The sequence below is a fragment of the Macaca thibetana genome, chromosome 16, assembly GCF_024542745.1.
Source record: "Macaca thibetana thibetana isolate TM-01 chromosome 16, ASM2454274v1, whole genome shotgun sequence".
NCBI classification, from domain to species: domain Eukaryota; kingdom Metazoa; phylum Chordata; class Mammalia; order Primates; family Cercopithecidae; genus Macaca; species Macaca thibetana.
The window spans coordinates 24,660,083-24,686,086 of NC_065593.1; the positions used below are offsets into that span (position 1 = coordinate 24,660,083).

General features: G+C 41.0%; 3 protein-coding genes across 9 annotated transcripts in view; 2 read left to right on the top strand and 1 right to left on the bottom strand.

Annotated features, from left to right (window-relative positions):
• Nucleotides 1-5,423, bottom strand: part of SSH2 (slingshot protein phosphatase 2) — a 306,380-nt gene extending 300,957 nt beyond the window's left edge. For all 3 annotated transcript variants that reach the window (XM_050763298.1, XM_050763296.1, XM_050763302.1), the window contains exon 1: nt 5,114-5,423. In XM_050763298.1, the coding sequence (XP_050619255.1) occupies nt 5,114-5,176 (63 nt within the window). In that variant the 5' untranslated portion in view covers nt 5,177-5,423. The remainder of the gene's footprint in view (nt 1-5,113) is intronic.
• Nucleotides 1-26,004, top strand: part of NSRP1 (nuclear speckle splicing regulatory protein 1) — a 554,990-nt gene that overhangs the window by 288,412 nt on the left and 240,574 nt on the right. The gene's annotated exons all lie outside the window — the stretch shown is intronic.
• EFCAB5 (EF-hand calcium binding domain 5) overlaps nt 5,027-26,004 on the top strand; it is a 186,374-nt gene continuing 165,396 nt past the window's right edge. For 2 of the 5 annotated variants that reach the window (XM_050763289.1, XM_050763291.1), the window contains exons 1-3: nt 17,408-17,634; nt 18,343-18,402; nt 19,659-19,743. In XM_050763289.1, coding sequence (XP_050619246.1) covers nt 17,593-17,634; nt 18,343-18,402; nt 19,659-19,743 — 187 coding nt within the window. In that variant the 5' untranslated portion in view covers nt 17,408-17,592. Of the gene's footprint in view, nt 5,145-17,375; nt 17,635-18,342; nt 18,403-19,656; nt 19,744-26,004 lie in introns of those variants that run through there. The other 3 variants (XM_050763290.1, XM_050763292.1, XM_050763293.1) reach the window with 3 other exon arrangements.

The following is a 26,004-nucleotide window of genomic DNA, read 5'->3' on the forward strand; positions in this document are numbered from 1 at the left end:
GAGAATTAAATTAGATCACAAACACACACACACACACCAAAAACCACTCTGAAAAGTACAGGGCACTACAGAAAACTAAAATACTGTTACAGTATTACACTGTGTTTATTTAACCCTGGATCAATATAGGTATCAATTCAGAAAACTCACACCAGATTGGGGATTGGTGGGAGAATGGGGAGGAGATGATGGTCAAAGGGTACAAAGTCTCCATTAGACAGGAGGAGTAAGTTATGAAGAGCTATTGTACAATATGCTTTCTATAGTCAATAATAATGTATTGTAGACTTGAAAATTGTAGCCAGTCACAGTGGCTCATGCCTATAATCCCAATTCTTTAGGAGGCTGAGACAGGAAGATCCCTTGAGGCCAGGAGTTCAAGACCAGCCTGGGCAGCAAGTCCCCAAGCAAGTCTCCATCTCTCCAAAGAAAAAAAATTTAAATTAGCTGGGCAGTCCCAGATACTCAGGAGGCTGAGGTAGGAGGATCACTTGAGCCCAGGAACTTGAGGCTGCAGTGAGCTATGACTGTGCCACTGCACTCCAGCCTGTGCTACAGTGAGACCCCATCTTTTAAAAAAAAAAAGAAGAAAGAAAGAAAGAAAATTGCTGTGAGATTTTAAATGTTTTCACCACCAAAAAAGCTAACTAGGTGAAGTGATAGATGTTAATTAGCCTTACTTAATTATTCCATAATGTACACATATATTAAAACATGTTTTATACCATAAATGTTTTGTCCATTAAAAAGTAATACTTTTTTTTTTTTTTTTTTTTTTTTTTTTTTTTGAGATGGAGTCTGGCTCTGTCGCCCAGGCTGGAGTGCAGTGGCCGGATCTCAGCTCACTGCAAGCTCCACCTCCCGGGTTCACGCCATTCTCCTGCCTCAGCCTCCGGAGTAGCTGGGACTACAGGCGCCCGCCACCTCGCCCGGCTAGTTTTTTTTATATTTTTTAGTAGAGACGGGGTTTCACCGTGTTCGCCAGGATGGTCTCGATCTCCTGACCTCGTGATCCGCCCGTCTCGGCCTCCCAAAGTGCTGGGATTACAGGCTTGAGCCACCGCGCCCGGCCACATTTTTTAAAATAAAAAAGAAGGTTTAAAAAAATTTATACCAGAAAGAACATAAAGAGACAAAGATGATTCTTATATTGCCTTCTAGTAATCAGGAAACATCTATTATCTAAGAAGAACAATATCTATCCCAAGAGTTGGCATCTCTGATCCCTCCCCTCAAATCTAATCAGTTCCAAGTCTTTTCCACAACCCCTCACATCTGCCTCCTTCTTTCCTTTACCACTTCAAAATCCCAGTTTGGGCATTTATTACCTCACACCTGAGCTTCTAGAACAGCCTCTCACTGGCTCCACTCATGGCCTCTCTTTCTCAAAGTTCTCTGGCTCATATCTACTAGATCAATTTTCTTAAAATAGGCCTGGTGTGGTGGCTCATGCCTGTAATTCCAGCACTTTGGGAGGCGAACGTGGGCAGATAGCTTGAGCCCAGGAGTTCGAGACCAGCCTGGGTAACATGGCGAAACCCCATCTCTACAAAAAACAAAACAAAAAAAAACAAAAATTAGCCAGGCGTGATGATGCGTGCCTGTAGTCCCAGCTACTGGGGAAGCTGAGGTGGGAGGATCGCCTGAGCCCAAGAGGCGGAGGTTGCAGTGAGCCGAGATTGTGCTACTGCACTCTAGCCTGAATGGCAGAGTGAGACTCTGTCTCAAAAAAAAAAAACAAAAAAAAACTTAAAATACCACTGTGATCATATCTACTCAAAACCTCAGCAGACTCTTCATTACCTTCTCCATCAAGTTCAAACTCCAAACTCCCAAGCTCAGTAGTCCCTGTGCAATCCTAGCTGCCTCCTCATCTTTATCTCTTACTACTCTCCCAAACAAATCCTTCCTCAAACTGGTCTCTTTAATTCCTTCAGATATGCCCTGTACTCTTCTGCCTCTAAGTTTTGGCGTACACAATTTCTCTTCACTTGCAATACTCTCTTCTTCACAGCTTCTCTCTTGGCCTATAGAAATTCAATCCATCCTTCAAGAACTAGTTTGAGAGCCACCTACTAGGCATACTTTTTCATCACCAAGGAGGAAAAGATGGCAGATTCTAAAGTTAGACATGTCTGGGTTTGAATTATAACTCCAGTCACTTACTGGCTGAGTGACACTGCGTATATTCCTTAAAACTCTTTGCCTCAGCTTCTTCATCTTTAAGATGGGGATAAGAGCAACTTCCCTAAGGCATACTGTGTAAAGTAAATGAATTAATTCATGTAAAGCACTTAACATGATGCCTGGCATAGATGAGGACCCAAGAAATGTTAGATATTGTTATTACTCTTACTATTAACATTGCCATTAGTGAATTTATCTTAATCTGAATTCAGATAATACTTATGGCCATTACAAACCCTTCACGTACCTACAGTATCATTCCCCTCCTTCTTCTTTTCCCTCTTACCTCATGTTTCTTCTTCCTCCAATGCCGCAGCCCCCCAGATTGCAAGATCCTGATGAACGGTCAATTTTTTATACATCTTAGTATCTACAATGGTCACTCACACCTAGCATATTGTTTAATGCCTAATGAAACAACACTAAGGAGCTGGCAGTATTAAAATGCCCTGCATCCTATAGTGAAAAAGTATTAACAGCGTGCCCAAAGTAATTAATTAAAAAATGTAAATTTCCAGCCTCACAAAATTAAATCTCTTCTTTCATGGTTCTCTAGGTTCTTTTTGCTATTTTACAGCAAACGACCCAACCTATTCATGCAGCAAGAGATAGAACAGCAAAATATATGGAGGTCAGACAGCAGCCAAATGCTAGAGTACAAGGACCTCGAAACAACTCAGCTGAACACAATTCTGGATGAAGTCCAAAAGGGAGACAATTTAAAGGGAAAGGAAGCGGCTTATTAGTTATGCTAATAATGCTGATTGTTACACCAGCCTTAGGATTCCTTTGCATACAGGGTCAAGTATAAACAACTGAAATAACCAGGCTAGTACATATAGAAATATTAGTGATTCAGCTCAACAATGGAGCTTATTACGCGATCAATTTAATTACCTATGTCAAAAGTGACTATTAATATACCTCAAGATTCGAAAGTAACTCAAGTTTTGGCTAATGAAGTCATATCAAGTGTACACGGTCTTACTGTATACTAATCATTCACTTCAAGTAAATTAGTATGATGACAACTTGATATACCTATATTATCATAGCATAAACTATTTTCAACAATGCCCAAGGAAAATAAATGTTACTATAGTACTGATTTCCAGTTTATTTGTATGACTTTAGTAACTTTCAATCAATTTATTCAAAATCAGGCCTAGTAACCACAAACCAAAGAGTTTCCTAGTGGAGTGAATTAAGAAGGTTTGATGGTATGTTAATGACTTTCCAAAAACTAGCATAAAGTACTACACATAAGAATAAACTATATTAAATTTTTATTCCTATGATACTTGTCTTCAGATGACCCTAAAATGTTTTACCAGCTTTGAAGTACAAGTATTCTCAAATCACAAAATCTTAGATTAGAAATAGAAGTCCCCCACTGCAGGAATTCTTTATATCACCTCCCAGGCAAAATGTTCTCCAGCCTTTGCTTGAATATTTCCAGCAATGTGCACTCACTATTTTGCAAGGCAGTGCACTCCACTGTTACAAATTCTTCCTTACAATCACTGGAAATCTGCCTCCCTGAACCAAGAATCCCAGTTCTGCTCTCTGAAACAACCCAAGATATGTTAACCTTTGAAATAAAATTACTTATTGAATTAAGATATAGTTGTCAATTTGGTCACACAAAATGCAATTAAAGCTCAGAAAAGAAGAAACCACAACCATACACAACAAAACTTTGAAATTCAGGAAATTATACTGAAATGACAAGCCAGCAAATTTCAGGATATCAAAGCTCACACCTCAGTTAACATACAAATATTAAGAGTAACCTGACTGAGTTTTGTTACAATGGAGAGTGGTACAGTGTTTATTAAATACCTTTTTTTGCAACTTGATACTACTAAATCCACCAACAGTTTTTAAAATTACAGTTCTGTAAGTAGTTCAAGGTGGTTTTCCCAGTTGCTCACATTTTCATTCAGTCTATTTCTCTCTAAAACATCTGGGTGTTTGTTTTTTAAAGCCCATTCGCTCCACTGGTGCAATATATTGTTTTTAAAAATAAATATTTTCAAAAACGAAGCCTAAGAGAATGGAGTGTAAAAGAGTGGGGGTGGTGAGAGGAGAGAAGGCAAAGACGGGCCCAGCGGGGAAAGGCTGGTTACTGGGTATTCTCCTTCTGAGAGCATGCTTTATTGGCATAGGCATCTGAGGTAACGAGTCATACAAACACGACCTTATAACGAGAATGATCATGAGCAATGAGTGTAAGGCATAAATATCTGTAAGATGGAAATAATTTGGCACTGATCACCAAGCAGCACCAGATGCTTCAGGACCTCATAAAGGAAAGGTTAAGAGGTCCACGAAATAGAGATCATTGCCACCCTTTGGGGTGGGGGGGCAGGAGGAAGAAACCAAGGAGTAACTACCGTTGGGCAGTTGAAAGCCTGAACAGTACAGAGCACAAGAAAGCCAGCAAGTGACTAGGGGAAGGCACACACCCTGGCGAGTCCGAAGAAGGGTGTGCAGTGTGCAAATACTGAACGGGTCTATGAAATGGTGTGGGTAAGAGATGTGGGTGTGGGTAAGGGGCAACGCAGGAGGCTCACGGTCCCCTCCCTGCCGCAGAGCAACAGAGGGTAAAAGAAGGGGGAGGGTGAAAAGCAAGAATGACTCATTACCAAAAGGAAGTGCTCAAGCCACAGGGAGGCATGCCACAGGGGATTTCAGGGCGAGGACTGTGAGGAGCTAGGTGCTCAGGGTGATGGGGGCAAAAATCAACGTCTTGTAGTTCCTGCTGCTAGTCTTTAAGATGGGGGTGTGGGGGGTTCGCGGCAGCCGACTGCCAAGGCCTGGGAAGCGGCGCGGCGCGTGCGCAGTGGCGTTCGGCGGGACCCGCTGAGGCAAAGCGGAGCCGCAGTGACAGAAGCAAGCGGAGCGGCCGCCAGGAAGGACTCACCGAGGCGCAGGGGCTGGAGGTGGTGCTGGGGGTAGGTGACCGCTGGACCGTGACCAAAGCCATCTAGGCGCTGCTGGGTTGTTCCGGGCAGGGCATTCTTGTCCTGAGTGTGGGGGGCGGGAGGGTGACGGAGCCGGGATGGGGAAAGGGGTGCGGGGTGGGGATGAAGGGAACGGGGAGGAGGAGGCCGCGGGAACGGCCGCAGACTCCGCACCCACCACCAGACTCTCGCCGACTGACGCGCCGAACGGGCGGCGGGCGGGCGGTTCGGCAGCTGCGGGGCACAATGAGCGCTCCCAGTGCGCAGGCGCCACCTGTCAGCTACCGCCTCTCCCCTCGGCGCGCGCCGCCGCCTGGTCGTAACCCTTGAGTTGCCGGAAGCCGGCCAAGTGCGTGCGCCTCGGGCCGCCGCACCCTCCTGGGTTTCCTCCTTTGCACTGGAATCGCGCGATTTGCCAGCGCTGGGTGCTGTGGAGTGGGGTGGGGGAAGGGGCCGAGGGGAGCCAGCCGGGTGAGGGGGCTCAGTCGAGTGAGGGGGCCGCTGGAGTCTTCACTCCTGAGAGACAACCATTTTATGAGGTGGGGCGGCGCACAGCTTAACCAACCTTAGAAAAAAGCAGCTGAGATGAAAATCCTGAAGCAAAGTGAGAAAGGGCTCCGCGGAGTTTCAGACCCTCTCACTGGGCGCAGACAGGACTGAGCTGGACCAATTTACCCCCTTCGCCCCAGTTCTCGGGGGCTTTTTCTCAACTTTCCCACCCTTCCGTCCATGTTTTATGATGAGACTTCTGGAAAGAAAACCATTTTCCTTTTGATACCCTGGAAGGGTTTGTGGTACCCTCATGCTTCCTTTATTGCCTGTCTAAAGACTTACTCATTATTCCTGAGAAGAGAAGCTGAGCGCGCCTGGGAGTCCGTGGAAGCCTGGCTCGAAGAGTTGTGAGGGTCCAGCCTGCTATTGACCTCTCACTTGCCTCCTGCTGTGAAGACATTCTCTTAATTAAACAGGATTTGCTCGTTAAGCTTTCTTCTCCTTCGTCTCTAAATGTCATTATTTCATAGACCTATGTAAAAGTGAAGATTAAAAGATATTTTAAGGGAATGATTTTCTCAGAGGTAAACTCTTTGCAGAACATAAGCAAAGAATGTAATGGAAAATCAAGATTAAAAAGGAAAAAAATCGCACAATGCAAATATCACTGGTTATTTACACAAAGAAAGAGAGTTGACAAGGCTGTTTCTCAGTTTGAGTGGATGAGCTGGTAAATACCACCGTACATATCAAAGCTGTAGGAAACACACACACTCGGGAGTTTGCAGTTATTAAAACCCACCCCCTCCTGTTTGTCACTCAAACACTCTTGGATCTCATTGCTCCTTTTAAACTGACAGGGCTGTCATGAGCTCTTTCTGGCTGCTGTACGGTTAAATGCCACAAGAGTCCTCTGTGCTGAGCCTTTGTTCTCTCCCTGGGGCCCTGTGGTTGAAATAATTAGCAGGGAGGTTCCATCAAGAATCAGACACTGAGGGTCCCTGTATTATACAGTCCTATACAGAGTGTAGTGCAGAGAAGCCAGCTGGTAGGCTTTTGCCCCCTGGTGGTGATCAGGAGTGCCTGTGAGGCAAAATTAAACAAAGATGTATGGTTCACAGATTAAACAATCTGACTGTGTTTTTCCCAGAGCTCCGTAGTAAACAGGAAAAGAGAAGGCAAGGTTCAGAAGTAAGAACTTTGAACCAATGCATGGGAGACCAAACAGGAAACTAGATACACAGCCAAGAAATACACATAGCTAGAAGCTGAATGAACTCAAATAATGAAATACATGTGCTTTATGAACCAAAGTATCATTCTAGAAAAAGTAATACTGAAATCTGTAGGTCTTAGTACTTGTATGTTCATTCTCTGACTCAGGGACGGCAACAATGATGATCGACTTTTTCATGGTAACATACTCTTAAGAAATTCTCTTGGAAAATGTAGGACTTGAGTCCATGAACCTTGCAGTGAGAAAGCACTACCATTGGAATCAGAAGACCTGGTTTCTAGTTCCAGCTCTAAAACCTTATGCAAATGGCTTGAACTTTTTGAGCGTTAATTCCTTTATCTCTACAATGGAACACTAACTGACAGGATTCTTGAGATAATGTATGGTAAAGTGCAGTATAAACTGTAAAGCCCTCTATGTAATTAAGATAACCTTTTTTTTTTTTTTTTTTTTTGGAGACAGAGTCTCCCTTTGCCGCCCAGGCTGGAGTGCAGTGGTGCAATCTCGGCTCACTGCAACCTCCACCTCCTGGGTTCAAGAAATTCTGCTGCCTCAGCCTCCCGAGTAGCTGGGATTACAGGGGCCCGCCACCACACCTGGCTAGTTTTTGTATTGGCCAGGCTGGTCTCGAACACCTGTCCTTAAGTGATCTGCCCACCTCAGCCTCCCAAAGTGTTAGAATTACAGGCGTGAGCCACCGCGCCCGGCCTTTTTTTTTTTTTTTTTTTTTTTTTTTTTTTTTGACATGGAGTTTCGCTCTTGTTGTGCAGGCTGGAGTGCAATGGCATAATCTCAGCTCACTGCAACCTCTGCCACCCTGGTTCAAGCCGTTCTCCTGTCTCAGCCTCCTGAGTAGCTGGGATTATAGGCATGCACCACCACGCCCGGCTAATTTTATGTCTTTTTAGTAGAGACGGGGGTTTCACCATGTTGGTCAGGCTGTTCTTGAACTTCTGACCTCAGATGATCCGCCTGCCTTGGCCTCCCAAAATGCTGGGATTACAGGCGTGAGCCCCCGCGCCCGACCATCATTCTTTTTCTTAATAGTAGAAGTAGATTAGTGGTCAAGACATGTTTCATCTGTGGGTAAGTGTGGAACATTTTTGTTCCACATACCTAAGGTGATAAAATCCTGATCAAGAATTATGAGATAGGCTGGGCGCGGTGGCTCAAGCCTGTAATCCCAGCACTTTGGGAGGCCGAGACGGGTGGATCACGAGGTCAGGAGATCGAGACCATCCTGGCTAACACGGTGAAACCCCGTCTCTACTAAGAAATACAAAAAACTAGCCGGGCGAGGTGGCGGGCACCTGTAGTCCCAGCTACTTGGGAGGCTGAGGCCGGAGAATGGCGTGAACCCGGGAGGTGGAGCTTGCAGTGAGCTGAGATCCGGCCACTGCACTCCAGCCTGGGCTACAGAGTGAGACTCCGTCTCAAAAAAAAAAAAAAAAAAAAAAAAAAAAAAAAAATTATGAGATAACAAAATTCACATTGTATCAGGAAGTTCATTTATTAATTTTCAGGGGAAATATTTCTTCCTGGTATATACCTTTTAAAGAAACTAAGATTTGAAAATTATTGGTGCATGTTCATTAATTTATTTACTAATAATTGAGAAAATATTTTTTGAATGTGTATCGTATACTAGACACTGCTTTAAGAACAAGAAATGTTTATCTACCTCTTAGGGGCTCAAAGCCAATTAGTAGGGGAAAACACATCAACAAATAATTAGAGCGTAGTTTAGTGGTACCATGGCTTCTGTCACCTCTGCTAGGCACGAAAGGAGGTATGTAGAAATATAGGAGAAGATTATATACATACAAAGTTCTATAGAAACAAAGCAGAGAAGGTCTGGGCAAATGTGGTCTTTATGATATTGGCTTTCAGGCTTTGTCTGCAGATCCCAGTACAGTCACTTTGTGAACAGAGCTGGACCACAATAAGCATTTGATGAATCTAGGCTCTGTGCCCCATTTATACCTAATTTTCCTAGGCTCCACCCTGGTTCCTGCTAGGTCTTCTGGTGAACTGAGAGAGGAGGTATCTTCTAATAGAGTGAAGATCCTAGGATCCTCTTGCTATTCTGGCTGAATTTGAGGAGAGAGAGGTCAAGAGCAGGATTCCCAAAAGAGGGAGCCAAAGATACAAAAGTCCTCCTAGTTCTATTTATAGCACTTTCACTCTTCCCACCTATGATGCTGGAGGCCTGGTTGTACCACCGGAGTCCATTTAACCCTTAACTTGTATCAATACTTCTTCTGGGGTGAAATTATAGGGGAGCTTGAAATCTCTGAGGTTAGCTGCTTCTTAAGCTTTGAGAACCTGATGAAAACTATTGACCTTCTCTCCAGAAAGATGTACTTGCATATTTCTCATACCTACTAAAACCTATCAAGGAACCCAGGTGAAGAATCCTGATCTAAATGTTAAAGGGGTGGTTCTTTACCTTTTTTTTCCACATCATGACATCCATAGAAATAATACTCGTACAGCACACAGGGATAAATTAAAGGGGATTTGGAGGCAACTAATTACATGGGACTTGGTGGAAAAAAAATGGTTTTCTTTATATTACTTACTTTTAAAGAGAAAATAAACATATTAAGGATGACACTAAATACTGAATTTGTATACGTTTCCAAATAAAGTTGTCTAAAAATTTAATGAAAAACCTGACATTGCTTCTCTAAACATAACTTTTTTTATACAGGATTTTATTATTGAAATGACTGCATGCAGTTCTTGAATGAGACAGTTTAACAGTGATCTCTTCAAATTCTTGGTGGTCATTATTGATGAGAACTTAGTTCATACAAGTAGGTGATAAAAAAAAAAGACTTTTTTTGTTTGTTTTTTTGAGACGGAGTCTCACTGTGTCGCCCAGGCTGCAGGCTGGAGTGCAGTGGCGCAATCTCCGCTCACTGCAAGCTCTGCCTCCCGGGTTCACACCATTCTCCTGCCTCAGCCTCCCGAGTAGCTGGGACTACAGGCGCCTGCCACCATGCCCGGCTAATTTTTTGTATTTTTAGTAGAGACAGGGTTTCACCGTGTTAGCCAGGATGGTCTCAATCTCCTGACCTCGTGATCTGCCTGCCTCGGCCTCCCAAAGTGCTGGGATTACAGGTGTGAGCCATGGTGCCCGGCCAAAAAAACTTTTAAACAATTTTCACAACAATTCAAAATTTAGAAGTATAAATTATAATTGATAATATATCCACATTATCATAGGGTATTTCCTCATTACATTTGCCAATGGGAATTTCCCCATCTACCCAAACACTTTTCATGTCAAGCATCTATTGCAAAATATTGATAACGGTCCAATTTGCAGAGTATGATTGTGTTATTAGAGCAATAATTCTGCATCTAACTCGAACATAACTAAAAGGGCACATCAGATATAAACAAAAGGAAGAATTCGATATATATAAAAAGAGAGATTGTGAGCTGAGTTCATCAGGAGTACCTAGCAGGCCTCCCTGTCTTTCCTGGCCTTATCTGAGGCTGTAAGTCCTGCTCTTTTGGTACCTGGAACATCCTCCAAAGCTCAGTGTTTATGATAGGCAGCAATGTGTACTACAATTGTCTTATGAAAGTGATGACCTGGTAGAATACTCCTTGGCTTTGCTTGGCAAGAACTTCATTGTGCTGTCCACCAGCAGGACCATGGGCATACTAGGGTGGGTATTCACAACCTGATTTTGAGGGGCTGCTGAGAATCTCTAGATCACACTGCTTCTTGCCAGGAGTGAATTACCTAGATGTATCAACCACTCTAGTTCTTTTAAGTAACTCCTCAGGCTGAATAGATCCCTATCTTGCAATATGTCTGAAACTCATTCATTGCATACCAAATGAAGTGTTTCACTTAAAAGATTATGGCTTATATAGCTAAGCTTAAGAGAGAGAGAGAAAAAAAAGAGAGAGAGAGACAAGAAATCATGGTCCTATCCTTGATAATCCAATCCCTTATATTTGAAACAACTCAGGCATAATTATAAGTATAAATTAATATAGCACAGATATATAAGAGCTGAGAGCAACTGCAGTATTATTGAGTCATGTGTTGCCTTCACTTGGTTGCATTTTTTCTTAAGTTTTATAAAAACTTTAACTTTTACTAACTTCATTTAACTGTGTCCTAACAGGAGATAGAAACCACACCAGCTTGGGTGGTGTGCGGTGCCTCATGCCTGTAATTCCAGCACTTTGGGAAGCTGAGGCAGGAGGATTGCATAAGGATAGGAATTTGAGAGCAGCCTGGGCAACATAGTGAGACCTTATCGCTCCAAAAAATACCAAAATTAGCCGGCTGTGGTGGTACACACCTGCAGTCCTAGCTACTTAGGGGTCTGAGGTGGGAGGATTGCTTGAGCCCAGGCTATTGAGGTTGCAGTGAGCTATGATTATGCCATTATACTCCAGCCTGCGTGACAGAGCAAGACCTTGTCTCAAAAAAAAACAAAAACAAAAACAAAAAAAACAGAAACTCTACGAGTTATTTGCCAAGAAATTTTAACAACGAATTAATTACTAGATGTAAAGTTATTAAGTAGATAACTTTTTTAGAGAAATCTAAGGTGTCACAGAGGTGAGTAATACCTCCCACCTTAAGGGCTAGAAAACAAAAAACAAAGAATCAAAGGGAAAAATTTAGAAATTTAGAGGATTGGCCCTACAGAGCTAAAACTAAGGTCTCTGAGGAGAAAGTGCTGCTCAGCTGGTATTAGTGCCTCTGAGCTTAGAGGAGGGGCTTCATGGCACCTAGGTTTCTGGGACACAGACTTCTGAAGCCAGAGCACTGGCTGGCTGGTGGTGGTGCCTTAGAGTAATGAAAATTATAGAACTATAGAAAAACTACTACACACTGGATTCAGCTGTTGCTTCAAAAAGGAAATGCTCCTACCAGAATGAAGAAGCATTACTAGGTGAAGGACACAGGAACCAAAAGACCACAAGAAGCAGTCAGCGGATAGACAAGAAGGAGCAAGTCTCTTGTCTTTCCTTCAGGTGTGGGATGTCCCTCTAGTCCCCCCACATAACATAGTATAACAAAGCCAGCTGGCGAGGCAAAGAAATGTGATTTTCAGGGTCTCAGCTTTAGCAACAAAGAAGAGTAAAAATGGGTGAATTTGGAGATGAGACAATAATTTAATAACTGGCACTTGATTGATGTGGAAATTGATGCCAGAATGGAATTTATCTCCCATCCTCTGGTTTGCATATATCTCTTAAAGACAGTTAGAGACCTTGCTACTTCCTGCTCCTCAGATACACTCAGCATACTTTCATCAATGTGATGCAGACTGGGAAGTCAAGATGCTCAATATCTCTGTAGATTATATTATGGCAGGGAGCTAGAGAAATGATGTAGCCCTGAGGCAAGACTGTGAAGGGATATTGTTGGCCCTGCCAAGTAAAACCAAACTGCTTCAGGTGTTTCTTGCCAATTTATATGGAGAAATAAGCATTTTCTAGGACAATAGCTACACACCAGGTGCCAAGGGCTGTATTGATTTGCTTCAATAAAGATACTACATATGGAAGAGGAGGTGCAAGTGGAGGCATAATCTGATAAAATTTACAGTAATCCACAGTCATTCTCCAAGATCCATCCACCTTCTTCTTCGCAGGCCAAACAGACAAGTTAAATTGATGTGAGGTAGCTTTCATCACTCCTGCTTCTTTTTTTTTTTTTTTTTTTTTTTTTTTTTTTTGAGAGACAGAATTTCCATTGCCTAGGCTGGAGTGCAGTGGTGTGATCTCGGCTCACTGCAACCTCGACCTCCCAGGTTCAAGCGATTCTCCCACCTCAGCCTCCTGAGTAGCTGGGATTTCAGGCATGTGCCACCAAGCCCGGCTAATTTTCATATTTTTAGTAGAGACGGGGTTTCACCATGTTGACCAGGCTGGTATCAAACTCCTGACCTCAGGATATCCACCCGCCTCGGCCTGCCAAAGTGCTAGGATTACAGGCGTGAGACACTGTGCCCAGCCTCACTCCTGCTTCTTTCAGATCTTTATTGGTGTCATTAATCTCTGTAATCCCCCATCCCTGCAACCCCAAGGAAGCAATATTTTTGTTTACTGTCCTGGTATGTTTGGAGGGGGTTTGAGAGGAGGTTTTCAAAGGCTTCAAGTTGGCCCTTCCTACTATAATAGTCCTTATTCCAGAGTCAGAGAACTGATATAGAGATCCTGCCAGTTACCAGTATCTCTGTTCTAATTATATATTCAGGGACTGATGAAATCACCACAGGGTGGTTCTATGGCCCTACTAAACCACTGTGATTCAAACTTGAGTTAAGACTCCATCTGACCACCACAAACCCCCACTTAACCTTATGGACTGAAGTGGTATTTTGGATTCCCAGGATTAACATCAGTTTAGAATTAGTGTTTAGATATCTCTGAAAAACCTGGATATTCCTTTTCCCTAGCACAAAGTCATTTTAGGAAATGGCCACCAATCTCTGTGGAAAAGACTTAGAGGAAGATTTTTCAGTATATTCTAGTGGCAATGCTACAGAGCTCTTTCTCAAAGGGACCCACCTTTCAATTAAGGAACTGGGTGAGAGGTTGGAATTCTCCATTGTGGTGACTAAAATTATATTATTGGCCCTCATACAGGCAGACCTTGGAGATATTTTGGGTTTGGTTCCAGACCACTACAATAAAGAGAACATCACAATAAAGTGGTCACATGAAGTTTTGGTTTCCCAACGCATATATAAAAGTTGTATTCATCCTATAGTCTATTAAGTGTGCAGTAGCATTATGTCTAAAAACTGTGCATACCTTAATTTAAAAATACTTTTTTTGCTAAAAAATGCCAACAATCATATGAGCCTTTACCCACTCAAAATCTTTTTGAGGATGGAGGATCTTGCTTCGATGTTGATAGCTGATGACTGATCAGAGTAGTGGTTGCTGAAGGCTGGCGTGGCTGTGAGAATATCTTAAATTAAGACAATTGAGTTTGCTACATTGATTGACTCTTCCTGTCATGAATAATTTCTCTGTAACATTCGATGTTGTTTCATAACTTTTTACCCACAGTGGAACTTCTTTCAAAATTAGAGTCAGTCTTGTCAAATCCTATCACTACTTCATCAACTAAGTTTATATAGTATTCTAAATCCTTTGTTGTAATTTCAATGATGTTCACAGTGTCTTCACCAGGAGTGATTCCATCTCAAGAAACTGCTTTCTTTGCCCATCTGTAAGAAGACACTCCTCATTCATTCAAGTTTTATTATGAGATTGCAGCAATTCAGTCACATCTTCAGGCCTCACGTCTACTTCTAGTTCTCTTGCTATTTCCATTACATCTGCAGTTACTTACTCCACTGAAGTCCTGGGGCCCTCAAAATCATCCATGAGGATTGGAATCAACTTCTTCCAAACTCTGTTAATGCTGATCAATTTTGACTTCCTTCCATGAATCACAAATGTTCTTAATGACATCTAGAATGGTGAATCCTTTCAAGAAGGTTTTCAATTTACTTTGCCCAAATCCATCAGAATAATCACTATCTATGGAAGCTATAGTCTTATGAAATGTGTTTCTTAAATAAGACTTGAAAGTTGAAATTGGTCTTTGATCCATGGGCTGCAGAATGGATTCTATGTTGGCAGGCATGGGAACATTAATTACCTTGTACATTTCCATCAGAGCTATTAGATGACCAAGTGTACTGTCAATGAACAGTAATATTTTGAAAGGAATCAATTTTCCTGAGCAGTAGATCTCAAGGGTGTATTTAAAATATTCCATAAACCATACTGTAAACAGATGTGCTGTCATCCAGACTTTGTTGTTCCATTTATAGAGTACAGGCAGAATAGATCCAGCATAATTCTTAAGGGTTAGGATTTTTGAAATAAATGAGAATTCGTTTCACTTTAAAGTCACCAACTGCATTAGCCCCAAACAAGAGAGTCAGACTGTCCTTTGAAGCTTTGAAGCCAGACGTTGACTTCTCTCCAGCTATGAAATCCTAGATAGCATCTTCTTCCAATAGAAGGCTGTTTTGTCTGCATGGAAAATCCATTGTTTATGCCGGGCGCGGTGGCTCAAGCCTGTAATCCCAGCACTTTGGGAGGCCGAGGCGGGCGGATCACAAGGTCAGGAGATCGAGACCACAGTGAAACCCCGTCTCTACTAAAAATACAAAAAATTAGCCGGGCGCGGTGGCGGGCGCCTGTAGTCCCAGCTACTCAGGAGGCTGAGGCAGGAGAATGGCGGGAACCCGGGAGGCGGAGCTTGCAGTGAGCCGAGATCGCGCCACTGCACTCCAGCCTGGGCAACAGCGTGAGACTCCGTCTCAAAAAAAAAAAAAAAGAAAAAAGAAAATCCATTGTTTAGTGTAGCCATCTTCATTGATGATCTTAGTTAAATCTTCTGGGTAACTTGCTGCAACTTCTACATCAGCACGTGCAGCTTCACCTTGCACTTTTAAGTTATGGAGATGTCTTCTTTCCTTAAACCCCATGAATCAACTTCTGCTAGTTTTCAGCTTTTCCTCTGCAGCTTTCTCACCTCTCTCAGCCTTCACAGAATTGAAGAGAAGTTAGGGCCTTGCTCTGGATTGGGCTTTGGCTTAAGGGAATGTTGTAGCTGATTTGATCTTCTATCCAGACCACTAACAGTTTCTCCATATCAGCATATCTGCTATATGAATTCTTCGAACACTTTTTGAACCTGGAGTGTTTGTTCCTTCTGCTTCAAATATCCTTGTTCCTTTGTTCCTTCTGCCTCAAATATCCTTCTCCCCTCCCTTACACAAAACTTTCTTACTAGTCTTTTACTATCCAACTTCCTTTGTGAGAACATCCATAACTACCCTGGGAAAATTAATTGCTTATTTCTTTGTTCCTTAACATTTTGTGTGTACCTCTACTCTTTTACTTTGCAGATTGAATTGCATCTGTTTCCCTCACTGAACTGGGAACTTTTTTTTTTTTTGAGACAGAGTTTCGCTCTTGTTGCCTAGGCTGGAGTGCAAATGGCATGATCTCGGCTCACTGCAACCTCCGCCTCCCAGGTTCAAGCGATTCTCCTGACTCAGCCTCCTGAGTAGCTGGGATCACAGGCACCTGCCAACACACCCGGCTACTTTTTTGTATTTTTAGTAGAGACAGGGTTTCACTATGTTGGCCAGGCTGGTCTTGAACTCCTGACCTCAGGTGATCCACCCGCCTTGGCCTCCTAAAGTGCAGGGATTACAGGCGTGAACCCCTGCACCCGGCCTAAACTGGAAACTCTTTAAGGCAGGTCATATTAATCCTTTTAAGCCCCAACATTTGCCTGCATATAGAAAGCACCCAATAAAGGCTTATTGAGTTGAATGTATCTGAATGCATGCAAACCAAATAGATTTTAAAAGAAATGGAAGGAAGCTTCTCAGCAATTTCAGGAGATGGACACCATAAGCAAAGAAATGAGGCTGTTGAGAATATACAGTTGGGAGCTATCACATACATTTATTTTCTATTATTTATTATTTATTAAGTGCTTCAAAAAGGCTTTGAGGCAGCTATTTTTAAATGTTGGAAACTTTTCTCTCCAAAGGCAGTACTTTTGGTTTATTTAGCTAGAACATGTGTTATGTTGATAAAAAGAAAAGGGAATGGCCAGGTGTGGTGCCTCACACCTGTAATCTCAGCACTTTGGGAGGCCGAGGAGGGTGGCTCACTTGAGGTCAGGAGTTCAAGACCAGCATGGCCAACATGGTGAAAACCCATCTCTACTAAACGTACAAAAATTAACCAGGCGTGGTGGTGAGCACCTGTAGTCCAAGCTACTTGGCAGGCTGAGGAAGGAGAATCACTTGAACCTAGGAGGCGGAGGTTGCAGTGAGCCGAGATTGTGCCACTGCACTCCAGTATGGGCAACAGAGTGAGACTCTGTAAAAAAAACAAAAAGAAGAAGAAAAGAAAAAAAAAAGGAAAAGAAAAGAAAAGAAAGGAAAAGAAAAGGGAATACGTTAGAGCATTAGATACATACTATTTCAAATTAGAGTATCTAGACTGTAACTGTCCTGGAGGCAGAGACTGTGTGAATATAATTTCGTCTTTACACAATACCTAGCTCATATATACATAAACTCTTAAATGATTTTTGGCATGGCAGTGATTTAATAATCTGTGAATCTACAGTCATTTGCAGTAAAGTGGGGATCTGGTAATTATTTAATACCTCCATATGAATAAATAAACCAGATAAGTCACATTCTTCTGGAATTCTCCCTTGCCAAAAAAAAAATGCTTTTTGAGATATTATTATTCTGTTCTCTATCTACCTTTCTTGCATGAATTAGGTAGCCATAAAAGTTTCGCTTTACCGCACCTTGTTGTCTCAAAAATTAATGAGGATGACAATCATGTTAAAAAATGCAATTGCATTACTGTTTTTTTTTTTTAATGATAGTAGCGATGATTACTATGGTGAGTTTTCTTGTATCCCTGAGCAATGATCTAGCTTTGGTCAGTAGCAACAGCCATAACAGTAATACAGTTGGAAAAGTTCAGCAGTTGAGAATTTATCATTCAATAGAATTGTGGAGTGAGGTGAGGGCAGGAGCAAGGGAGATTTTTTAACTTATAGAGTACTTTGTGATGTTTATTAATATTTCTTTCTTTTGTTATTAATACTGGTCTAGTAATATTCTTCTGTACCATTTGGTGATACCTTTTGGAGTCCAGATGAATGAGTCAACATCTCAAGAGGAAGTCAGACCTGATCAGGTTCTTGTCCTACATAGGTTTATTACATTTATGAGAAGATTTGAGATTCAATGTTCTTGGGAAAACTGAGATGCAAAATCATAGTCTATCATTTAATTATTTCTCTTTTTGGTTGAAGTATTCTGCATCAAGTTTTGACAGAAATGCTGAAAAGGGGGTCAAAATAACAGTTGAGTCATGGCGACCTGCTTCTAGTTGGTTGGCATTCCTTGATTATATATAAAAGTCTGTTATTGTTTGAATTTGTTGATACAACTAATTTGTGTAATTTTATTTGGCATGATATTTACTCATTATGTGAAATTTTTAAAAGTTAAAAGCTAGGCCGGGCGCGGTGGCTCAAGCCTGTAATCCCAGCACTTTGGGAGGCCGAGACGGGTGGATCACGAGGTCAGGAGATCGAGACCATCCTGGCTAACACGGTGAAACCCCATCTCTACTAAAAAATACAAAAAAATAGCCGGGCGAGGTGGCGGGTGCCTGTAGTCCCAGCTACTCAGGAGGCTGAGGCAGGAGAATGGCGTAAACCCGGGAGGTGGAGCTTGCAGTGAGCTGAGATCTGGCCACTGCACCCCAGCCTGGGCGACAGAGCAAGACTCCGTCTCAAAAAAAAAAAAAAGTTAAAAGCTTACTGTATTAAAGTATAAGACAGTAGTTTAATCCACAGCTCTTTTTGGATGCCATTTACTAACACTGTTTCTATTTCAGGAAAATGGAAAAGACAAAAAGAGGAAATGGAACTCAACTGAAGTGAATGAGCTTCATGAGGTAGAGTTGGCATGAATAAATCAGATATTAATGCTGGAGAATAAACTAGATAAATCAATTTTCTTATGGTAAAAGAAAAGATGTGGGTATTCAAAAAGATAAATAAAATTGCAAAAGGGAAAGGACAAACTCATGTTGATTATTAAGCTGATTCATTTGAGTAAGTTGTGGGAAACTTCCATAGACAGGTAAATTATTTGTGAAGAGCTGTTATAAATTACAGATAAATAAAGAATTCTTTCTAAAGTTATCCTAAAAACTGTAACGACCAGCTTTTAGGATCACTTTACTATCGTGCTGAAAATGTAATTTCCAGGTTAATCATTTAAGTAACTTTGTGTTTAAATAAATACAAGGCTACAATAAAGAAAAACATTTCATAGAAAAGGGGAGGCAATTGAAAATAGTCCTATAGATTCACAAGTGAGTTGACTAATGTGAGTTTTTAAAATATCCTACTGATTGTCGATGGCTGACACCTGTAATCCCAGCACTTTGGGAGACCGAGGTGGATCACTTGAGGTCAGGAGTTTGAGACCAGACTGGCCAACATGACGAAACTCCATCTCTACTAATAATACAAAAATTATCCGGGCATGGTAGTGCATGCCTGTAATCCTAGCTACTTGGAAGGCCAAGGCACGAGAATCACTTTAACCCAGGAGGTGGAGGTTGCAGTGAGCTGAGATTGTGCCGCTGCACTCCAGCCTGGGCAAGGGTGAAACTGTGTCTCCAAAAAAAAAAAAAAAAATTCTATTGTCAGATTTTTAAAGTACATTAGCATGTATACAAAAACTATTTTGTTGCTATTCATAAAATTAATACTTTATTTCCTCAGTTAAGATGAAATGCTTTTTCTTTTTGCCACAAATACAGAAAGTGATTCTAGCAGTAAAACAGTAGCATTTCCAAAGGTCTGATTTCCCTATGCTATAGTTTCAAATCATGTTTCTATAAAGTGTTGTATAATTCAAGAATTAATGTCATCTAAAATGATTCCTAGCGTATTACTTTGTTAGTAATAGGAAGATGTGATGACATTTTGAACCAACACATTTTATCTTGTAAATGCAAAAAATACACTGTGATTACCTCTTTGCTTCTAGTATACAACATTATATCCCAGAAAAATTAACTAGGGATGTTTGGTTAACTCTTACAAAGCAATAAACTTTCCTTTACTTGGAATAATTTATACAACTTTGTGGAAAATCAAGTCACATTGAAATTGGTGATTTTTTTTTCTCTTTTCAAAGACTTTACAGAGTGTGCCAGACGTTCCTGTAAAAGAGGCCACCAACAATGTGGTGGAGAAAGCAACGGATGAAATCAAATCCCAAGGTAGAGAACTAGCCTTTCTCTTATACAATAGAATCTAAAACTGGCCAGGCGTGGTGGTTCACGCCTGTAATCCCAGCACTTTGTGTGGCCAAGGCGGGTGGATCACCTGAGGTCAGGAGTTCAAGACCAGCCTGGCCAACATGGTGAAACCCCTTCTCTTCTAAAAATACAAAAAATTAGCTGGGTGTGGTGGCGGGCGCCTGTGATCCCAGCTACTCTGGAGGCTGAGGCAGGAGAATCAAGTGAACCTGGGAGGCAGGGGTTGCAGTGAGCTGAGATCGTGGATTGCACTCCAGCCTGGGCGACAGAGCAAAACTCCATCTCAAAAAAAAAAAAAAAAAAAAATCTAAAACTATCTTTAAAATTTTACTGGGGATGCATTCTTCAAGATTTTGCATTTTAAAGACATAATTTCAGGGGATATTTTATTTTATTTTTATTTTTTAGAGATGGGCCTTGCCCTGTCACCCAGACTGAAGTTCAGTGACATGATCATACTTCACTGCAGACTCAAAGTCCTGGGTTCAAGTGATCCTCCCACCTCAGCCTCCAGAGTTGCTGGGACTATGGGTGCACACTACACTACTTCACCCAGCTAGTTTTTTAATTTTTGTTTTTGTAGAGACAAGGTCTTGCTGTGTTGCCTGGGCTGGTCTCAATCTCCTGAACTCAGGCGATCCTCCTGTCTCAGCCCCCAGAGTCAGTGAGATTATAGGCCAGAAGGTATTTTAAATGCAATTTGGGAAATAATTAAAATGTATTTCATTCACCTTCTATTAATGCTTTTGCGGCAATTTATGATTACTCATCTTGTACTTAACGATAAAATTTATCTAAGAAAACTGACTGACATCTAGCAGGCAACCCACTAATACAATAATCAAATGGATAACTCCAGTGATTTGGGATGCTTATTGTCGTTGGCCCTGTTTATTGTTTTTGTTTTTGGTTTCTTTTGGTGTTTTTTGTTTTTTTTTTTCCCCAAGACGGAGTGTCACTCTTGTTGTCCAGGGTGGAGTGCAATGGCGCGATCTCGCTTCACCGCAACCTCTGCCTCCCGGGTTTAAGCAATTCTCCTGCCTCAGCCTACCGAGTAGCTGGGATTACAGGCATGTGCCACCACGCCTGGCTAAGTTTGTATATTTAATAGAGACGGGGTTTCCCAATGTTGGCCAGGCTGGTCTCGAACTCCCAACCTCAGGTGATCCGCCCACCTTGGCCTCCCAAAGTGCTGGGATTACAAGCATGAGCCACTGTGCCTGGCCTACCCTGTTTATTGTTTTTACACTTGTACTTGACCACATATTTATTCCATTTGATCCAAAGCTTGACTACTAGCCCCATCCTTAATCCAAATTCCACATAATTATGCAGATTGAAAATTTATAGGATTAAAAAGGCTTCAAAAAAGTAGATAAGACATTCATCTCTTTCATTACAGCTCTTTTAACTCCAAATACTTAGTGAAATCCCATACCACCAGAAATTCTTTACAATATGTAAAATTTAACAATTTTACTGTAATTTTTCTTCAATTTACAAGTATTGAATGTTTAGTATATGCTAGGCTGAACTAGGACTGAAGTATAATAATATCAAAGTGTTTTCTAAACTATAAATTGATATATAGATGCTAGTTGTAATTTTTAGGTGCTGGGTTTTGTTTTGGTTTTTTTTCCCCAAAGTGTTTTTCTCTCTTTTTAAACCAACTAAGAGTAACTATTTACTATTTCTTTTTAGTAATACACATTGTAATACATAGTCATTAAAACCCAAACTTTCACTTGGTGTGGTGACTTATGCCTGTAATCCCAGCACTTTGGGAGGCTGAGATGGGAGGATCATTTGAGGTCCAGAGTTTGAGACCAGCCTGGGCAACAGAGCAAGACCCAATCTCTAAAAAAAATTTTTTTAAGAGAAAAAAAAAAAGAACCAAACTTTCCTTCAAATTATGCTACAAGGCTATAGTTCCTGAAATAGCATGGTACTGGTATAAAAGTAGACACACAGACATAGTAGAGAACCCAGAAATAAAACCAAATACCTGCAACCAACCTTGACAAAGCATACAAAAACATAAACTGGGGAAAGGATACCCTATTTAATACAAGTTGCTGGGGAAATTGGCTAGCTACATGTACAAGAATGAAACTGGATCCCTATCTCTTACCTTATACAAAAATCAACTCAGGGTTGATCAAAAACTTAAATCTAAGACCTGAAACCTTAAAAATTCTAGAAAATAACCTAGGAAAAACTATTTTGGACATTGGCTTAGGCAAAGAATTTATAATGAAGACCCTAAAAGCAAATGCAATAAAGCAAAAAATAAATGAATGGGACCTAATTAAACTAAAAAGCTTCTGTACAGCAAAAGAAATAATCATCAGACTAAACAGACAACCCACAGAATGGAAGAAAATATTTGCAAACTGTGTATCCAACAAATAACTAATATCCAGAATCTACAAGGAACTCAAACAAATCAGCAAGAAAAAAAAAAAAAAAAGATTATCCCATAAAAAGTGGGCAAATGACATGAACAGACATTTCTCAAAAGAATATATACAAATGGCCAATGAACATGTGAAAAGGGGCTGAACATCACTAATCATCAGGGAAATGCAATTAAAACCACGATGAAATACTACTTTACTCCTGCAAGAATGATCATTATTAAAATGTCAAAAAACAATAGATGTTAGCATGGATATGGTGAAAAGGGAATGCTTGTACACTGCTGGTGGGAATGTAAATTAGTATAACCTTTATGGAAAAGAGTATGGAAATTTCTTTCTTTTTTTTTTTTTTTTTTTTTTTTTTGAGACGGAGTCTTGCTCTGTTGGCCAGGCTGGAGTGTAGTGACATGATCTTGGCTCACTGCAAACTCCGCCTCCCGGGTTCACGCCATTCTCCTGCCTCAGCCTCCTGAGTAGCTGGGACTACAGGCGCCCGCCACCATGCTCGGCTAATTTTTTCTATTTTTTAGTAGAGACGGGGTTTCACTGTGTTAGCCAGGATGGTCTCGATCTCCTGACCTCATGATCTGCCTGCCTCGGCCTCCCAACGTGCTGGGATTACAGGCGTGAGCCACTGCGCCCAACCGAGTATGGAAATTTCTTAAAGAACTAAAAGTAGATCTACCATTCAATCCAGCAGCCCCACTACTGGGTATCTACCCAAAATAAAATAAGTCATTATATTAAAAAGACACCTGCATGTATATGTTTATTGCCACACAATTCACAGTTGCAAAGATATGGAACCAACCTAAGTGCCCACCAATCAATGAGTTTGGATAAAGAGCACTTTGGGAGGTTGAGGCGAGCAGATCACAAGGTTAAGAGATTGAGACCATCCTGGCCAACATGGGGAAACACCGTCTCTACTAAAAATACAAAAATTAGCTAGGTGTGGTGGCAGGTGCCTGTAGTCCCAGCTACTTGGGAGGCTGAGGCAAGAGAACTGTTTGAACTCAGGAGGCAGAGGTTGCAGTGAGCCGAGATCATGCCACTGCACTCCAGCCTGGCAACAGGGCGAGACTCCGTCTCAAAAAAAAAAAAAGAAAAAGAAAATGTGGTATATATATACCATGGAATACTACTCAGCCATAAAAAGAATGAAATGATATCTTTTGCAGCAACTTGGATGGAGCTGAAGGCCATTATTCTAAGTGAAGTAACTCTAGAATGGAAAGCCAAATACCACATGTTCTCACTTAGAAGTGGGAGCTAAGCTATGAGTATGCAAAAGCATGCAGAGTGATATAATTGGCTATGGAGACTCAGAAGCAGGAGGGTAGAAGGAGGGGTAAGGGATTAAAAAAAACTACATATTGGGTACAATGTATACTACTCAGGTGACGGGTGCACTGAAATCTCAGACACCACCACTATACAATTTATCCATGTAACCAAAAATCACTTGTATCCCTGAAAATTAAAAAAAAAAAAATTTAAGAACCAAACTTTCCAACACTTACCCTGTCTTTCTTATAAACTTAGTACTGTTTTCACAGCTTCAGTAACTTCTAAAAATTTTCTTACTGGCAAGTCTTTACTTGTCCTCTTCTACCTGTCTCTACCTCCTGTTTTTCTGATTTTACTTCCTTATACCAAACATCTACCACCAACACTGCATACATATACTTTGCCTTTACCTTAATCACTTGGGCCAGGTTTATAAATTAACTCATTCATTTTATTTTACTTTATTTTTTGAGATGGAGTCTTGCTCTGTCATCCAGGCCGGAGTGCAGTGGCACAATCTCAGCTCACTGCAACCTCCGCCTCCCGAGTTCAAACGATTCTCATGCCTCAGCCTCCCAAGTAGCTGGGATTGCAGCCACCTGCCACTACGCCCATCTAATTTTTGTGTTTTTAGTAGAAACGGGGTTTCACCATGTTGGCCAGGCTGGTCTCGAACTCCTGACCTCAGTTGATCCACCCACCTCGACCTCCCAAAGTTCTGGGATTACAGGCTTGAGCCACCATGCCTGGCCTAAATTAACTCATTCATTTTAAAGATGCCAAACACAATTTTGATCTAGGTAATTTGTTATACATTTAATTAGGTGTTCACTTTAATTAGTTTGTGGCCACATTTGCACCTACAAAACTGTACATATGTGTTCCATCAGGTAATGTATCACCTACCAGAAAACATATCAAGCAAGAGTTTGTGGTCTTTCCTCTTCTTGTACTTTCAATTTCTCTTACTGCTTTTCAATGTATGGTAGAGAGAAATGTGTTTTGTTTAAAATTATTTATCCCAGTATATGATATGTACTGAAAACATTGCAGTTGCTTATTCTGATATCATACGCAATGCAGTGTACTTATTTATTAAGTGATCAGTCACTATTAAAACTTTTTATTCTAAATCCCTCGTTTGTGAATGTGTGTGTATATGTGGGTATATACAAAGTAGGAAGAGAAACTGTTATTGCGATTTCAACAGGTCAAAGGAAGTGTCTTCATCCTTGTTACATATTTGTCAAAATTAAAGTCATGTTACCTTGATAAGCAGCTCCCAACATGCACTCAAATACATATCGTTGCATAGAAAATACTGTGGTTAAATGTATCATGTCAGTTCCTCATTTCTTTACCCTTGTTTTTCTACTTTTCAGACTGAGCTTAACTTGCATTTTGAGAATTTTTTCAACTATCAGTTTGCTCAGTTCTATTCTTATTACACAGCCCTAAGATTAACAATGTTTTATAGGAAACTGCCTTTTCCTTTACCTATTGAATTTTAATTCCGGTGGTGTTTAGTAGTACTTCTTTACCTCCTTCCTTTGCAGTAGTCATTCTAAATCATGTGCCAATGTTAAGAAATCCTAATAATAAGGACAAAGCAACTGAGTTTCAAACAGGGCCTGTGTTTAAAGAAAACATCATACAGCTTAAGTAGCCCTGCTGGGTCAATTTTCACCAGTTTAATCAGCAGCCAGACCCACTAATGTTATATGCCTCCTTGTGAAGAAAGAGCCTGCTAAGGCTTATTACAATATGAATTATAATTCATTCCTATTTATATCCTTAAATAGGCTTTGTACTGAGGCTCTGCCCAGCAGTGGGCCATACACTGAGAGCAGAAAATAATAAAAGTCACTTACAAGGCTAGACTTTTCAAAATATGTATAAGGAATTCTTTTGTGTCCCTACTTATTTAGTTGAAAGCATTTATACCCATAGTGCCCGGATAGTTCTTTTTATATTAGAAGGTAGACCACTAGAGTGGTGAAGAGGTACATATTGGGGGCAGAGCTTGAAAGGCTCTTGATTCTTGGAAAAGTTTAGGAAGATGATCCTGAAAAAGAATTCCAGTGCCTGGCACACAGTGAGAAATTAATAGTTATTTATTGAGTGAGTATATAAATGAATAAATCAATCAATCTTAAAAGGTTTAGGATGTCCAACCAGAGACCTGTGAAAAAATCCAGTACCTCTCTGAAATTATTCAATTAAACCTCTGAATTCAATTGCCCTTGGGGCAGTGCTGTAATTTGTGATCCATGAATTCAGAGTTCACTCAGTCAAAAGACAGCTTCAGATAGGCTTGTTCAGAATCCTGATTTATTGACCCTGCTGTTGCTGTGCTTCTTTTTCTTGTTTTCATGGTTCTAAGAGAGAAGTGTTTAACTACAGTGGTAACCAAACACATGTCTACTTCCATTCTGTACATCAGTGGGGACAATGCAAGCACTAGGATTATTGCTTAGCAACCTATAATAGCCAAGTACACTAGAAGAACACT